The sequence below is a fragment of the Gorilla gorilla genome, chromosome 10 (assembly GCF_029281585.2).
Source record: "Gorilla gorilla gorilla isolate KB3781 chromosome 10, NHGRI_mGorGor1-v2.1_pri, whole genome shotgun sequence".
NCBI classification, from domain to species: Eukaryota; Metazoa; Chordata; class Mammalia; order Primates; family Hominidae; genus Gorilla; species Gorilla gorilla.
The window spans coordinates 48,142,385-48,159,438 of NC_073234.2; the positions used below are offsets into that span (position 1 = coordinate 48,142,385).

At 50.8% G+C, this 17,054-nt stretch overlaps 1 protein-coding gene across 6 annotated transcripts; it reads left to right on the top strand.

Annotated features, from left to right (window-relative positions):
• The first annotated feature begins 577 nt into the window (after positions 1–577).
• ITGB7 (integrin subunit beta 7) lies at positions 578–16,602 on the top strand. Of its 6 annotated transcripts, none has more exons than XM_019038675.4 (16): positions 578–724; positions 6,732–6,854; positions 7,479–7,682; positions 9,973–10,174; positions 10,261–10,431; positions 11,104–11,345; positions 11,725–11,883; positions 12,203–12,298; positions 12,461–12,550; positions 13,580–13,726; positions 14,023–14,216; positions 14,564–14,787; positions 15,066–15,234; positions 15,387–15,595; positions 15,906–16,066; positions 16,289–16,602. In XM_019038675.4, the coding sequence occupies exons 3-16, from the start codon at positions 7,482–7,484 to the stop codon at positions 16,367–16,369; spliced, it is 2,346 nt and encodes a 781-aa protein (XP_018894220.2). In that variant the 5' UTR covers positions 578–724; positions 6,732–6,854; positions 7,479–7,481; the 3' UTR covers positions 16,370–16,602. The 6 variants fall into 6 exon arrangements, with proteins under 6 accessions (XP_018894220.2, XP_055213120.1, XP_055213123.1 ...); XM_055357145.2 differs by having other exon boundaries at positions 6,732–6,808; positions 15,015–15,234; XM_055357148.2 differs by having other exon boundaries at positions 6,732–6,808.
• Positions 16,603–17,054: the final 452 nt, after the last annotated feature.

A 17,054-nucleotide genomic window follows, 5' to 3' on the forward strand; every position in this document is an offset into this window, starting at 1 on the left:
CAGCACTTTGGGAGGCCGAGGTGGGCAGATCAATTGAGGTCAGGAGTTTGAGACCAGCCTGGCCAACATGGTGAAACCCCGTCTCTATTAAGAATATAAAACGTTGCTAGGCATGGTAGTGCACCCCTGTAATCCCAGCTACTCGGGAGGCTGAGGCAGGAGAATCGCTTGAACCTGGGAGGCGGAGTTTGCAGTGAGCTGAGATTGTGCCATGGGACTCCAGCCTGGGAAACAGAGCAAGACCCTGTCTCAAAAGTTAAATTAAATTAAATTAAATTAAAATTAAAAAAATAATAAAAATTTAAAATAAAAATCTTTTTTTCTTTTTTTTTTTAAATCCTAGACTAGCTACTTACTAGCTGTGGGACCTTGGGCAAAATTCTTTATTTCCTGCTTCCAAGCCTCAATCTCTGCATCTGTAAAATTGGGGCTTGGGGGAATATTAACCCCTATCTTATGAGATTGTTGTGAGGGTTAATTGTAATATGTTACGTTCAACACATGACAGGGGTTCAATAAATGAGCTTCTTTCTTCCAGATCTCTGTATTGTCCACTCCCTTGACTCAGCCCCACCCCTATCTGCTCCACCTTCTAGATCAGTCACCCCCACCAACCCCAAATCTTCCCCACCCTGGGGAGTGTCACTTCCTCCTCTGCCGTCTCCCAGATCAGTACACAAAGGCTGCTGCTGCCGCCAGAGGAAGGGCTGCTCTGCACGCACCTGTGAGTACCAGGGCACCAGCCCTTCTGCCTCCTCTCCTTACAAGCCCAGGCCCACCTGGTCCCAACCTCTTGGGAAGAGGGCTCTGACCTGGATACCGAGGGTCCTGTCCAGACTTGAGAAAGGCTCTGAACTCCTTTCTGCATTCCTAAGATCCCCTGACCTGGTTCCCTCCTCCAGTTTCACAGTACCCCCACCCCCACCCCTCCAAAAGCCCAATCTCTCTTGCATCAGTTTCCCATGAGTGGGTCTGGAGGCAGGGATGTATATGAGTGCTGTCATTTGAGTGCCTGCCATGTGCCAAGGATTATACCGAAGTAGGGCAGGTATACCGATTATACTGAGGGAGGGTTCTTCCAACATTAACCCCAGCTGCTATCCCTAATGCTCTGCCTTCAGCTCAGACTTCTTCCTAATCGGCACCTTGGTCACAGACTCCACTGTCCCGGGACACTGAGGCCCAACAGCTCAGTTCTGTCCCCTCCTTGTGACTCCCAGTGGGCAGCAGAGGGTTCTGCTTGATTTGGGAGGTAGGGATGGGTTTGGAAGAGGCTCTGTTTCTCAGCTGCTGAGGGGGGTCACAGGGTGTGTACTGGAGTCAGAATGGAGTCCAGAAAAATGGAAATAACCACTTGGTCCCAGAGAGAGAAGGGAAGACTGCAGAATACCCCTAAGGAAAGAGAAATGGGATTAGGCAGAGCCCATCAGGGCTAGTGGGGAGAGAACACAACTTTTGATGGAGATAGTGCCTGGGTTGGAGGGAGGAAAGGAGAAAGCACAGCAGAGGCCTGGCCCTGCCCTGTCCTGCCCTGCCCCTAGTTCACTGGGTGACCCTGGCCTCATGGAATTTAGGTTTCCATTTGTAAAAAGAGTGGGATGGAGTAGTAGATTCAGCCATTCTATAGTTAGGAACAGAGGGGAAAAGGAAGTAAAATAGCCCTATGAAGAAGTGGAGCAGAGAAAAGCAGCAGAGAGATGCAATAGAAGTTTTGAAATGAAAGGAGCCAGAGAGAGAGACAGAGAAGCAGACAGAGAAATAGGTGGCAGAACATGTATTCTCAAGGAGGGGAGAAGAGAGGATAATTGGAAAGAAAGGTAGGAAAGGGCTGTCCAGGAAGTCCCAGGGCCCCCTTTAAGGGGAGATGAGTGGGCCTAAGGTCTCTGAAAAACATATGCGGCAGCCAGGGCTCCACTTGTGAGAGATGAGTCAAAACCCGGCTTTGGGTTGCAGCATCTCCAGCCTCCCTGACCACAGGCATGCAGAGCAAGCAGGGCTGAGGTTACGCTGAGGCTGAGCTGGGACCGGCCTCTCCCCGAGGGGTGGAGGCTCCGTTATATATGGCGCCTGAGGTCACAGGTGGTGGGGAGCAGGACCAGGACATTCAAGGACTCAACACCCCACCCCTTTCCCACACTCTGTGCAGAGTATCTGGACCTGACTCTGGGCCCAGGCTGAAGAAGATGCAAATGGTTTATGACAAGGAGTTAGTTGGCCTTTCTCATACACTGCTGATGGGAATGTGGACCAGTACAAGTCTTGAGGAGTTTATGTTGGCAATACCCACCAATATATATATATATTTCTTAGCATGAGAATGTAGATGAAATACACACCAGTATTACAAATGATACCTATCTAGTTATCCTGCACGTCCTCTGCTAGGGATTTATCCTACAGATTCAGTTGCAGACGTGTGAAATGATAAATACATGACATTTGGCTGGGGGTGATGGCTCACGCCTGTAATCATGGCAATTTGGGAGGCCGAGGCAGGTGGGTCGCTTGAGCTCAGGAGTTCTAGACCAGGCTGGGCAACATGGGGAAACCCCATCTCTGCAAAATAATACAAAAATAATTAGCCAGGCATGGTAGCATGCGCCTGTAGTACCAGCTACTCGGGAGGCTGAGGTGGAAGGATCAATTGAGCCGGCAAGGTCAAGGCAGCAGTGAGCCATGATTGCGCCAGTACACTACAGCCGGGTGACAGAGCAAGACCCTATCTCTCAAATGAATAAATAAATAAATAAATACATTACTTTTCATTTCATCATTATTTGTCATAGGGAACTAGAAACAATTTAAGGCCAGGCACAGTGGCTCATGCCTGTAATTCCAGCACTTTGGGAGGCTGAGGTGGGTGGATCACTTGAAGTCAGGGGTTCGAGACCAGCCTGGCTAACATGGTGAAACTCTGTCTCTACTAAAAACACAAAAATTAGCTGGGTATGGTGGCTCACACCTGTAATCCCAGCTACTCAGGAGGCTGAGGCACACGACTCACTTGAACCCAGGAGGCAGATGTTGTACATCACACCACTGCATTCCAGCCTGGTCGACAGAGTGAGACGTTGCCAAAAAAAAAAAAAAAAAAGGTAAAGAAAAAAGAAACAAAGATAGTAGTAAATGATATTTATTTAGGGTAGGTATGGGAACTGGGTATGGCATATGGAGTAGGAGATTTCTCACCATCTTACTTAACTTTTTGATTTTTAAAATGGTAAGATACACAAACATTTATAATTTTTACCCCTTTTAAGTGTACAATTCAGTGGCATTAAGTACATTCACTAATTCCAGAACTTATTCATCACCCTAAAATGAAACTGCCCATTAAGCAGTCATTCCCCATTTCCCCTTCCCCCAAGCTCTGGTAACCACTAATCTACCTTCTGTCTCTGTGGATTTTTCTAGTTTGGATATGTTCCATATGTGGAATCATACAATATGTGACCTTTCATGAATGGTTTTGTTCACTGAGCATGTTTTCAAGGTTCATCCATGTTGTAGCATGTATGTATCAGTACTTCATTTTTTTTTTTTTTTTGAGACCAAGTTTTGCTCTTGTTGCCCAGGCTGGAATGAAATGGCACAATCTCGGCTCACTGCAACCTCCGCCTCCTGGGTTCAAGTGATTTTCCTGCCTCAGCCTCCCAAGTAGCTAGGGTTACAGGAGACCACCACCATGCCTGGCTAATTTTTGTATTTTTAGTAGATATGGGGTTTCACCATGTTGGTATGGCTGGTTTTGAACTCCTGATCTCAAGAGATCCACCCGCCTCGACCTCCCAAAGTGCTGGGATTACAGGCGTGAGCCACTGTTCCCAGCCCCATTTCATTGCTTTTTATGGCCAAATAACTTTCTGCTGTATGGATATGCCACCTTTTCTTTATCCATTCATCAGTTGATGGACATCTGGGTTCTTTCCACCTTTTAGCTATTGTGAGTAGTGCTGCTGTGAACATTTCTGTACCAGTTTTTGTTTGAACACCTGTTTTCAATTCTTCTGGGTATATACCTAAGAGTGAAATTGCCAGGTTATAGGATAATCCTATGCTCAATTTATTGAGGAACCAAATTGTTTTCCACAGAGATTGTACCATTTTACATTCCTTACACGGTAATGTATAAAGATCCCAATTCTTCCATATTCTCATCAACACTCATTGTTTTTCATTTTTTGATGATAGTCATTCTAGTAGAAGTGAAGTGGTATCTCATTGTGGTTTTCTTTTTTTTTTCTTTTCTTTTCTTTCTTTCTTTTTTTTTTTTTTTTTGAGACAGGGTCTCGCTCTGTCGCCTAGGCTGGAGTGCAGTGGCCCGATCTTGGCTCACTGAAGCCTCTGCCTCCCGGGTTCAAGCGATTCTTGTGCCTCAGTTTCCCGAGTAGCTGGAGCTACAGGCATGTACCACCATGCCCAGTTAAGTTTTGTATTTTTAGTAAAGATGGGGTTTCACCATGTTGCCCAGGCTGGTCTTGAACTCCTGACCTCAAGTGATCCACCCACCTCAGCCTCCCAAAGTGCTGGGATTACAGGTGTGAGCCACCACACCCAGATCATTGTGGGTTTCATTTGCATTTTCCTAATGATTAATAGTGTCGAGCATCTTTTCATATGCTGGGTGGCTATTTGTCTATCTTCTTTGAAGAAATGTCTTTTTAAGTCTTTTGCTCATTTTGAAAGTTGGGTTGTCTTTCCGTTGTTGAATTGTAAGAGTTCGTTATATATTAAGGATACTCATCCGATATATAATCTGCAAATATTTTCTCCCATTCTGTGGGTTGTCTTCACTCTCTTGACATTGTCTTTGATGCACAGAAGTTTAAATTTTTGATGAAGTCCAGTGTATCTGTTTTTCCTTTTGTTGTTTGTGCTTTTGGTATTACAGCTAAGAATCCATTACCAAGTCCAAGATTATGAAGATTTACCTATATACTTTCTTCTAAGAATTTATAGTTTTAGTAGTTATATTTAGGGCTTTGATCTCTTTTCAGTTAACCTTTGTATATGGTGTGAGGTGGGGAGGGGGTCCAACTTCATTCTTTTGCATGTTGAAAGCACCTTTTATTTTTTGAGAAAAAGTGGTGGCGTGTGCCACTACACCCGGCTAATTTTTGTATTTTTAGTAGAGACGGGGTTTCACTATGTTAGCCAGGCTGGTCTTGAACTCCTGACCTTGTGATCTGCCTGTCTCGGCCTCCCAAAGTGTTGGGATTACAGGCATGAGCCACGGTACCTGGGCTTTTTTTAAAGATGGAGTTTCAGCTGGGCATGTAATCCCAGCTCATGCCTGTAATCCCAGCACTTTGGGAGCCTGAGGCGGGTGAATCACTTGAGGTCAGGAGTTTGAGACCAGCCCGGCCAATGTGGTAAAACCCTCTCTCTACTAAAAATACAAAAACTAGTTGGGTGTGGTGGCGCATGCCTGTAGTCCCAAATACTTGGGCGCCTGAGGCCAGAGAATTACTTGAACCTGGGAGGCAGAGGTTGCAGTGAGCTGAGATGGCGCCACTGCACTCCAGCCTGAGCAAGACTCCATCTCAAAAAAACAAAACAAAACAAAAAAGACAGAGTTTCACTCTGTTGTCCAGGCTGCAGTGCAGTGGCACAATTGCAGCTCACTGCAACCTCTGCCTCCTGGGATCATGTGATTCTCCTGCCTCAGCCTCCTGAGTAGCTGGGATTACAGGCGCCCACCACCACATCCAGCTAGTTTTTGTATTTTTAGTAGAGACGGGGTTTCACCATGTTGTTCAGGCTGGTCTCGAACTCCTGACCTCAAGTGATCCACCTGCCTCGGCCTCCCAAAGTGCTGGGATTACAGGCATGAGCCACTGTGCCCAGCCCCAGCCCCATTTTTTGAAGACAGTTTTTCTCATTGAATGGTTTGGCACCCTTGTTGGAAATCAATTGGCCACAGAAGCATAGTTTATTTCTGGACTCTTTCAATTCTATTCCACTGATGTATAATATATGTGTATCCTTATGCCAGTACCACACTGTCTTCTTTTTTTCTTTTTAAGAGACAGGGTTTCACTCTGTTGCCCAGGGCAAAGTACAGTGACACGATCATAGCTCACTGCAGCCTCAAACTACTGGGTTCAACCTGTCTTCCAACCAGCACTGGGATTACACGCATGAGCCACTGCGACCAGCCAATGCTGTCTTGATCACTGTAGCTTTGCAGTATTTTTTTTACAAGATTATTTTGGCTATTTGGGGTTCCGAGCAATTCCATATAAATTTTAGGATCAGCTTTTCCATTTCTGCAAAAAAAAAGGGCCAATGGGATTTAACTTTTTGACTTATGAAGCGTGGTAAATGAATTACCTGCTCGTTTTTAAAAATTAATGTTTTTTTAAAATCAGGAATTTGCTTGGCTTTCCTGAAGGTCACTCAAGGAATTACCCTGTCTCCAGGCTCTTTCTTCAATCTGGATTATCTTTGTGCAAAGTACAGAAAGTAGAAAATTTTTTTGCCAACACTGGCCTTCTTTCTCCCCTTATCCCAGACCTGCAGAGAGTTCTTGTGGTCTAATCTTCATTCCTCTTGCTACCATGTCAACCAAGCACAACTATTCTTCCTTGACTCTTTCACACACTCCCTCATCTGCTCCAGCTTTCTTTTCTTTAATTCCCACTCACTGACCCTCTTCTCTTATTTAGAATCCAAGATTGTAAAAGCCGCCAAGTATGTCAGACTATTTATTCAACTTCTCCACTTTGCAGATGTGGAAACTAAAGCCCAGAGAGAAAGTCTGACTTGCCCCACAGCCAGTGAGTGACTGCAGCAGCACCAGAATCCGGTCTGTTTCCTGTTTGGCTCTTCTACCACTACGGCTTGGGATCTCGGTAAATAGAACTGGGTGCAGACTTTAGTGCTTTCAGGCCCAGTCCCCAAATCCTTTAGTAGGCCATTTTGCCCACCTTGGCCACATGAAGTCTGCACACAGGAAGGACAGATCTTCTCTGAGGCCCCTATTTTTTTTTTTTTTAGACAGATTCTTGCTCTGTCACCCAGGCTGGTGTGCAGTGGCGTGATCTCGGCTCACTACAACCTCCGCCTCCCCGGTTCAAGCAATTCTCTTGCCTCAGCTTCCTGAGTAACTGGGATTACAGGTGCACGCCACCATGCCTGACTAATTTTTGTATTTTTAGTAGAGATGGGGTTTCGCCATGTTGACCAGGCTGGTTTCGAATTCCTGAGCTCAGGTGATCCACCCACCTTGGCTTCCTAAAGTGCTGAGATAACAGGCATGAGCCACCACGTCCGGAGGCCCCTACCTTTGCGTGATACCTGCTCCTTCCCATCATTTTGAAGAAACTGCTGAATCCACAGGGGAAGTGAAACTATGAGGGGAGATAAAGTGTTGGGGCAGAGTTTTGAGAGTGATAACCACAAGCTAAGTTTAGAGGACTGAGAGCTTGAGGGTCCTCCCTGAGGACCCACATGTCCCCCTTTATATCCTATTACAGGGCATGGTGGCTTTGCCAATGGTCCTTATTTTGCTGCTGGTCCTGAGCAGAGGTGAGAGTGAATTGGACGCCAAGATCCCATCCACAGGGGATGCCACAGAATGGCGGAATCCTCACCTGTCCATGCTGGGGTCCTGCCAGCCAGCCCCCTCCTGCCAGAAGTGCATCCTCTCACACCCCAGCTGTGCATGGTGCAAGCAACTGGTAAAGATGGGCCTATGGTCTTTGAACCATGTGTATGTGTATGTGTATGTGTATATGTATGTGCAGCCTGGATATATGTGTGTGATTGTGTGGGCACATGTATGATTTTCTAGGAACACTCCACAGTCTCATGTGTGACTGAGTTTGTGCACATAGGACTCCTGTGTGTGGATATACGTGTGTGCATACACATGCATGCAAGTTTCCTGTGCACTTAGGATTATGTCTGTATCCATTTGCTTGTGTATATATGGAGAGAATTTGTGACCATGAATTGGGAGAAAGTATGTGCTTGTGGGAATTCATGCTTGTGTATAGGTAGAGGGAGCTGTTGTGTATGTAAACATGGGAGAAAGGTACTACCCAGTGCGGGCTGCCATAACAAAATACCATAGGCTGGGTGGTTTAAGCAACAGGAATTCATTTCTCCTAATGTTGGAGGCTGGGAAGTCCAAGATCAAAGTGCTGGCTGATTTGGTTCCTCAGTAGGGCCCTCTTCCTGGCTTGCAGACTGGCTACCTTCTCGCTGTGTCCTCACATAGTGGGGATGGGGTTGGGGAATGGGGGTGGGAATTGCCTCTCTTCTTGTAAGCGCACTAATTCCATCATGAGGGTTCCACCCTTAGGCCCTCATCTAAGCCTAGGTACCTCCCAAAGGCTCCATCTCCAAATACCATCACATGGAGGGTTAGGGCTTCAACAGAGGATGGGGTGGGGGTGGGGTGGGGTAGGGGTGCAGAGTTCAGTCCATAGCAGCAAGTGTGTGGTTAGATTTCTAAGTCTGTGTTTTGGGTGGAGGCATTCTGTTCCTGGGTGTGTAGTAGCCTATGATTGGACAGGTAGAAAGGGAAGGGGTGGAAGCATATGAGCTTGAGGGGGACTGGAAAGGCTTGAGCTACCTAAGTGGCCAAGAAGGATGCTAGGGAGCAGGTGTCTCCCTGGCTCTTCAAACAAAGCTGTTGTTTGTTTATGCTTTAAAGAGACAGAGCTCATGGAGCAGCAGAGCAGGAGGGGTGCCCAAGCTGGGATGGGGGCAGGTCTGCCTCTCTCAGGGTAAGATGGAGGGTTAGATCAGTGTGGGAGCCCAGATAAGAGATGGGGGCAAATTCACATGGAAGCAGAGCTACAGATGCTTAGAGGACCCAGGAGAAAGGCACACAGGGACCCAGGAGAAAGGCACACAGTGAATCTGACTGGACAAGAAGGGTAGATACTGAGTCTGCACAAGGCAGAGAGGGAGAGGTGCCAGGCTGGAGCTGGGGAGCTGGAGCTCTTGAGATGGTCAGGTCTGTGTCTGGCTTCTCCAGTCCCCTGACACCCAGGGCCAGCTGAGAAGCCGCTCTAACCATTTCCTTCCCCTGTGGCTTCCCAACCAGTCCCAGGGATACCAGACATATTGGTGGGGAGGACGCCTCCTCTTCTGTTCTTATCCTTTCCCTTCCAAGGAGCTGTAGGTCTTAGTCTGACCACCTTCCCATTTTGGTGTGAGCTTGCTGGGCAGGTTGGCCTAGGAGGCAAGGCCCCTGTTTTTTTGTGGTAGTGAAGTCTCTAAGATCTCAACAGGAAGTCTGTGGCTCTATTGGGGAGGAGAGGGGTAGGTGGCTGGGGCAAGGGGGAGTTGAGATAGGGGAAGGGTGGGGGACTGCTATAGGAAGTGGGGCTCTGACAAGGAAGAAAGGACCAGAGTTCCACCGGTGGCAGTTCATGCCTGTAATCCCAGTACTTTGGGAGGCTGGGGCAGGAGGATTTCTTGGGGCCAGGAGTTCGAAACAAGACTGGGCAAAAAAGCAAGACCCTGTCTTTATAGTAGGAAAAAAAAAAGGCGTGGTGGTTCACGTCTGTAATCCCAGCACTTTGGGAGGCTGAGGTGGGTGGATCACTTGAGGTCAAAAGTTTGAGACCAGCCTGACCAATATGGGGAAACCCCGTCTCTACTAAAAATACAAAAAACCTGGGCGTGGTGGCGCACGCCTGTAGTCCCAGCTACCGGGAGGCTGAGGTATGAGAATCACTTGAACCTGGGAGGTGGAGGTTGCAGTGAGCGGAGATAGCACCGCAGCACTCCAGCCTCGGTGACAGAGTGAGACTCTGTCTCAAAAACAAAACAAAACAACAAAAAAGACCGGAGTTCAAGGGTAGCTGTGGCGAGGAAGAGGGGAGGGAATCAGGGACTCAAGGAGTGGACTGGAGGTGGGGGCATTAGAGGTGGCCGGGTTTGCAGGGTGTTTTGGGAGCAGGGCCCAGGGCCTAAGCAGGACCGGGTCCCGACGCGCCTTTTCTTGCTGAGCAGAACTTCACCGCGTCGGGGGAGGCGGAGGCGCGGCGCTGCGCCCCACGAGAGGAGCTGCTGGCTCGAGGCTGCCCGCTGGAGGAGCTGGAGGAGCCCCGCGGCCAGCAGGAGGTGCTGCAGGACCAGCCGCTCAGCCAGGGCGCCCGCGGAGAGGGTGCCACCCAGCTGGCGCCGCAGCGGGTCCGGGTCACGCTGCGGCCTGGTGAGTTAGGGGAGGCGGGGCCAGGCCAGAGGTCTAGGCTGGCGTTCCAATGCGCTCTGCTGACCCGCCCGCCACCCACCCCCTAGGGGAGCCCCAGCAGCTCCAGGTCCGCTTCCTTCGTGCTGAGGGATACCCGGTGGACCTGTACTACCTTATGGACCTGAGCTACTCCATGAAGGACGACCTGGAACGCGTGCGCCAGCTCGGGCACGCTCTGCTGGTCCGGCTGCAGGAAGTCACCCATTCTGTGCGCATTGGTGAGCCGAGCGCTGCCTCCCGCCCTGTTAGCCCTTGCCTATTCAACCACTGCCCTAGCCTCTGCCAACATCCTGGACTCACAAGGGCCCCAACTTGCCCTCCCAGTTGTTGACAGACCTAGCCAGGCCACAGGTTCGTTCCTGCATCTCTCCCTAGACACCCATCTTCTAGGTCAGAGCTGGAGAGGACTCAAGAGACTATCCGTTTTACAGGCCTGAGACCCAGCGTCTGGAGAGACTGTGCTCGGGCACTCTCTGGGCCTGGACAGCTGCCCTCGGCCTACCAACCTGGAACCTGCCCTGATGCAAGTCTCCCTGGACAAGACCTAGATGCCACTGTCCCTGGCTCCACATTCTGTGCCAACTCTCCTCTATTCAAATTTCCTTCCTTTGCCTCATGCTGCTACCATATCCTATACCCGGGCCTTCTTCCGCCTTCTGGAAGTTCCCATTTGCCCAGGAAGTTGTGTCCTCCTCTTAATGTCTTCTACCTGCCACTTCCCTGAGCCAGTGGTCTCACTGCTTTGTTTGCCAGTTACCAGGTCCCTGCCCCCTAGGTGCACCCTCTCCCATCACTGTCCTCCCCACCCCACTTCCCATAGAGCGCTCTCATGGGTCCTCTGTTGCTGCCCTGCGACTTCTGGCACAACCTTCATTCCTCTCCTCTCCCAGGTTTTGGTTCCTTTGTGGACAAAACGGTGCTGCCCTTTGTGAGCACAGTACCCTCCAAGCTGCGCCACCCCTGCCCCACCCGGCTGGAGCGCTGCCAGTCACCCTTCAGCTTTCACCACGTGCTGTCCCTGACGGGGGACGCACAAGCCTTCGAACGGGAGGTGGGGCGCCAGAGTGTGTCCGGCAATCTGGACTCGCCTGAAGGTGGCTTCGATGCCATTCTGCAGGCTGCACTCTGCCAGGTGAGGAGGTGGGGCGGGGATCTGAGCCTGGAGGTCTGTTTGGGAACAGGACTGCCCCTTATGGTTGTGTAGTGCACAGTTCTAGGGGGTGCCATTCATACCATAGTTGCTGTAGTTTGTATATTTAACAATTACCTGGTGGGTTGGAGTAAAACATCTTGAAGAGGAGGCATGTTTTTCTAATTCACAAGTAAGCCTCCACTAGCAGCAGCCTTCTTTAGGGGGCTGGGGAGAGCAGGGAGAAGCAAGGTACTGGAGGCAAGGGGATGGACAAGCTGACTCAGAGTGAGGCTGGCCACATTCTTGGCTCACAGAGCTGGCTGGGGTGGCTCAAGGGCCATGCCCAGGTGCATAGCCTACCACCCCCACTGTAACTCAGGAGCAGATTGGCTGGAGAAATGTGTCCCGGCTGCTGGTGTTCACTTCAGACGACACATTCCATACAGCTGGGGACGGGAAGTTGGGCGGCATTTTCATGCCCAGTGATGGGCACTGCCACTTGGACAGCAATGGCCTCTACAGTCGCAGCACAGAGTTTGTGAGTCCCTATTGTCACCCTGCCTCTCCCCATTTCAGCCACACCTCTTTCCTTCCAGGACTCCCACTCCCAGCCTTACAGTCCTCACCAGTAACCACCCTGTAGACACCCTGCCATCTTCTCCAGCAGTTCCTCCTTTCAGCTGCCGAGACAGGACACCTTTGTCACCCCATTCCCTACCTCCTTCCTATTCCATAGCAAGCCTCCAGGGCTCCTCCAGCTGGTGGAACCTTGGTTCCTGGATTCCCTGGGCTGAGGGCACCTTGCATGTTGTGGGGGAAACCTGTGGGGTTCACCTTGTCCCTGCTCCCTGCCCCAGGACTACCCTTCTGTGGGTCAGGTAGCCCAGGCCCTCTCTGCAGCAAATATCCAGCCCATCTTTGCTGTCACCAGTGCCGCACTGCCTGTCTACCAGGTGAGAGCTGTCTACATGTCAGATCCCCCAGCCCCATCCCAACCTTTCTCAATTCCCCCAAAGATACATTCTCCATCCCCCATATGCCCTCCTTCCAGACCTCTGGGAGCCCATTTTCCTAGAGCTGTGACCCACCATTTCCCTTAACTCCCCAAAACTCAGGAGCTGAGTAAGCTGATTCCTAAGTCTGCAGTTGGGGAGCTGAGTGAGGACTCCAGCAACGTGGTACAGCTCATCATGGATGCTTATAATGTGAGGGGCCAGGGGAAGGGGAGATGGTGAGGGTGGGCACTAGGGAAGGGTGGAAAGGGGCCCTTGGGTGGGGTGGCAGAACTAAGAGGAAATGGTCACTTTTTGGTCTAACATTCCACAGCTCCTACCTATAGTCTGCATGTGGCTGTCATTAACTGTTCAATCTTACATTCATAAATCTTAAAACATCTGACATGCAGACAGCATGGAGCTCTGCTCTGGGCAAGAAAGGAAAGTTTCAATCACTGAGCTTTTATTTCATGCGCCCACCATCCTAGGTGTACATACTGTTTGCTACTTCATTTAACCCTGCCAAAAGCCTTGCTTCATAACTGTTATCATCCCTATTTTACAGATGAGGAAACCCACACAAGGAGGCTAAGTGACTTGTCCAAGGTCACAAAGATAACAAACAGAAGGGCTGGCATTTGTCGCCAGTCAGTCTGTACATAAACAATGTGAGATCTGGAGCCTGCTTTCACTAAGTTTATAAATAATTCAAAGCTATTCTTCACAAGAACCATAGAATTTTACAGGTAGAAGGAACCATAAAAATTCTTAGTGGTTTAGGTCTTACCTCTGCAACTAGGCTGTAGGCTTCTTGATAACAGGGAGCATCTCCTAAACCTATGGCAAGAAAATCTGAGACAGTATCAAATTTCCCAAGACAAACTCTGTAATGAGTCTGCCCTTTAGACCTGGCATGCACCCAGGTTATGTGTCCTGATGTGGGGCTTCACAAACATGGTCTCTGTACATTTACAGCACCTGGCCAGCCTGTGACCCTCAGTGGCCCTTGCTGGCAGCTGCACTGAAATGCTATATTAGAGGCCTCTGGATCCTGTATGTTCTATGCAAGGTTCTCACGGGTCCTCCCTCCAGAAATGCCTCGACTGGGCAGAATGGAAGGAACCCCACGTGGCAGAGGGCAGGGTGCTGGCAGAATTGGGAACACCTGGAGAGGACATAAGGTGGGGGTGGAGTCCTTTTCTGCCTTCACGTGGTTATCCACTCGCTCTCTTCCCATAGAGCCTGTCTTCCACCGTGACCCTTGAACACTCTTCACTCCCTCCTGGAGTCCACATTTCTTACGAATCCCAGTGTGAGGGTCCTGAGAAGAGGGAGGGTAAGGCTGAGGATCGAGGACAGTGCAACCACGTCCGAATCAACCAGACGGTGAGAGCCAGCAAGCACAGGCAGAAGGCGGGCAGGGGGAGGTGGGAGTGGGAAATTAAGCAGGCAGGAAAAGATGGGTGGCAGGAACAGGGAGTGACATGAGAGCCTGAGGTAGTCCTCCATCCATCCTTCCTGGAGCAGTCTGAGTGGCTTCCTCAGGCATGTTTCTAGGAGTTGGGTGTTAACATGACCCCATCCCTTCATTTACTAAGGGGTGAGGTTCTGGATGATTGGTGAGTTTGGGGTGTGTGTGTGTGCGTGTGTATAACCATGGCCTGATTCCTGCCTCTTCTCAGGTGACTTTCTGGGTTTCTCTCCAAGCCACCCACTGCCTCCCAGAGCCCCATCTCCTGAGGCTCCGGGCCCTTGGCTTCTCAGAGGAGCTGATTGTGGAGTTGCACACGCTGTGTGACTGTAATTGCAGTGACACCCAGCCCCAGGCTCCCCACTGCAGTGATGGCCAGGGACACCTACAATGTGGTGTATGCAGGTGAGGGCCTCCTCTTCCCTTCACCCACCTGGCTCCCAACAACCACCAACCCTGGCCCGTATTCCTCTGCTGCTTTCCATCCCCCCCACAGGAGTCTCCTTGACATCCCTAGACTCCCCACTCAATTTCATCCCTTGAAGCTTCCCATATATGTCCAGGCCCTCCCCCTGACTGGGGCTCCCTCCACTCTCTCACGCCTCAGTGTTTCACTATACTCAACATCCTTTCACAGCTGTTTGTCTGTCTCCAACTCTTTTGAGAACTTGGGTTTAGAGGTTCCTGGGAGAGACAAGTCAGGGGTGATCAAACCCTCTGACCTACTTCTCTCCTTTGCCTTCCCCTTCCAGCTGTGCCCCTGGCCGCCTAGGTCGGCTCTGTGAGTGCTCTGTGGCAGAGCTGTCCTCCCCAGACCTGGAATCTGGGTGCCGGGCTCCCAATGGCACAGGGCCCCTGTGCAGTGGAAAGGGTCACTGTCAATGTGGACGCTGCAGCTGCAGTGGACAGAGCTCTGGGCATCTGTGCGAGTGTGACGATGCCAGCTGTGAGCGACATGAGGGCATCCTCTGTGGAGGTACCTGGAGCCTTGGGGAGAAGGGCGGGGTCTGAGAGGCCTTCCCAAGGCACTTAGGCTCTGGGAATCTCCTGGCATGGAAGGCAAATATCAAAAGATTCTGGTGTATGGGTTAGAGGGTGTGTTTGGCATACTTCAAAGATTGGATGCATGGGCTTGTCGTGCCACATGATGGCCAACTGTGTGTGTGGAGCATGGTTGTCACCCTCTGCATGGCTCTACCCCAGGCTTTGGTCGCTGCCAATGTGGAGTATGTCACTGTCATGCCAACCGCACAGGCAGAGCATGCGAATGCAGTGGGGACACGGACAGTTGCATCAGTCCCGAGGGAGGGCTCTGCAGTGGGCATGGACGCTGCAAATGCAACCGCTGCCAGTGCTTGGACGGCTACTATGGTGCTCTATGCGACCAATGCCCAGGCTGCAAGACACCATGCGAGAGACACCGGTGAGGCCTCAGGTCTTGCATCTTGGGAGCAGGGGCACAGTGGGGCTTGTTGAGCTACTCCCATCTGCCTACTCTCCTTCCTGCTTGTAGTTGGGCAAGGGGCATTGGGTGACAACTGCCCAGCTGGTAACCTATTGGCATCTACTACACAGGGACTGTGCAGAGTGTGGGGCCTTCGGGACTGGCCCACTGGCCACCAACTGCAGTACAGCTTGTGCCCATACCAATGTGACCCTGGCCTTGGCCCCTATCTTGGATGATGGCTGGTGCAAGGAGAGGACCCTGGACAACCAGCTGTTCTTCTTCTTGGTGGAGGATGATGCCAGAGGCACGGTCGTGCTCAGAGTGAGACCCCAAGAAAGTAAGTGGGCAGGGATGCCACAAACCCTGGAAGTTTGATGGGCAGGGTCTCAACTCTGGGGATGCAGAGTGAAGATAATGGGAAACAGGCTGGGGGCTGAAGCAGAACTGTGAATCCAGGACAAAGGCAGAGGCAATTGAGCAAGTGGACAAGGCTAAGGCCCTGAGCAGTGAAGATAACCTTGGACCTCCCTGGGTTCCCTTTGCTTTCAGTGACAGACAGGGTTGGACAGGCTGGACACACTGTGAGCAACTGATGATCTGTCCCTATGCTCCAGCTCCCACAAGTGTGTCTGGTTTCTTGTTCACAGAGGGAGCAGACCACACCCAGGCCATTGTGCTGGGCTGCGTAGGGGGCATCGTGGCAGTGGGGCTGGGGCTGGTCCTGGCTTACCGGCTCTCGGTGGAAATCTATGACCGCCGGGAATACAGTCGCTTTGAGAAGGAGCAGCAACAACTCAACTGGAAGCAGGTGAGGAGACTGCCTGGTTAGGCCCCTTTTTAGCTGTTCCCCCACCACAAGACCAGCCCTGATTCCTCCCACTGGGTTCCCCCAGCCCCTGGCACATGTAACCAACCCCTCTGCTAACTTCGATCAGCTCCTAGGATTCGGCTCAAGGCTGGCCTCTTGGGTCTAGAAAGGGGACGAGGAATCCTGGGATTTTTGCTTATAATCTGCAACATCTTTCTCCAGGACAGTAATCCTCTCTACAAAAGTGCCATCACGACCACCATCAATCCTCGCTTTCAAGAGGCAGACAGTCCCACTCTCTGAAGGAGGGAGGGACACTTACCCAAGGCTCTTCTCCTTGGAGGACAGTGGGAACTGGAGGGTGAGAGGAAGGGTGGGTCTGTAAGACCTTGGTAGGGGACTAATTCACTGGCGAGGTGCGGCCACCACCCTACTTCATTTTCAGAGTGACACCCAAGAGGGCTGCTTCCCATGCCTGCAACCTTGCATCCATCTGGGCTACCCCACCCAAGTATACAATAAAGTCTTACCTCAGACCACAGCTGTCACTTTGCTTTACCTCATCAAGGCCAAAGCAGACTGTTTATAGCCTGGGCCTCGGGAAAGCTCTTGTCCATCCTCCTCTTGCCACCTGAGGGCAGGGAGAGGTGCCCAAGCGCGAATGTGCAGGAAACTCCCGGGGTGCACCCTGGGACCCAGGAAGCCAGGTCTGGAAAGGGCCTATGAATTCTCAAGTGCTGCGGATGCAGGGGGGTCCCAGGTCAGAGACACTGCATCTGTTGGTGTCTAGCCTCCTTCCGTCCTGCTGCGTGTGCTTTTTCGTCTTGCTCAGAACTGATGCCCTGTTTTTGCTCCTACTTGCTTGTTCCTCTGTGGAGCAGGGGTTTTAAAATGGCTTATAGGGTGCTGGAAGTTGTGGGGTGATTATGTAGGGATAAAAAAGGAAAACAACTAAAACCAGTATGAAAAAGCTTCCCCAAAGAGGAGA

What these genes read in the sequence shown, in the direction of transcription:
- ITGB7 (XM_055357145.2), top strand. Translation starts at nt 7,482, where the DNA reads ATGGTGGCTTTGCCAATGGTCCTTATTTTGCTGCTGGTCCTGAGCAGA. An exon ending in ACAGTCGCAGCACAGAGTTT is followed by an intron (nt 11,884 to 12,202) that starts GTGAGTCCCTAT and finishes TCCCTGCCCCAG; the next exon opens with GACTACCCTTCTGTGGGTCA. An exon ending in TGAGGGCATCCTCTGTGGAG is followed by an intron (nt 14,788 to 15,014) that starts GTACCTGGAGCC and finishes GCTCTACCCCAG; the next exon opens with GCTTTGGTCGCTGCCAATGT.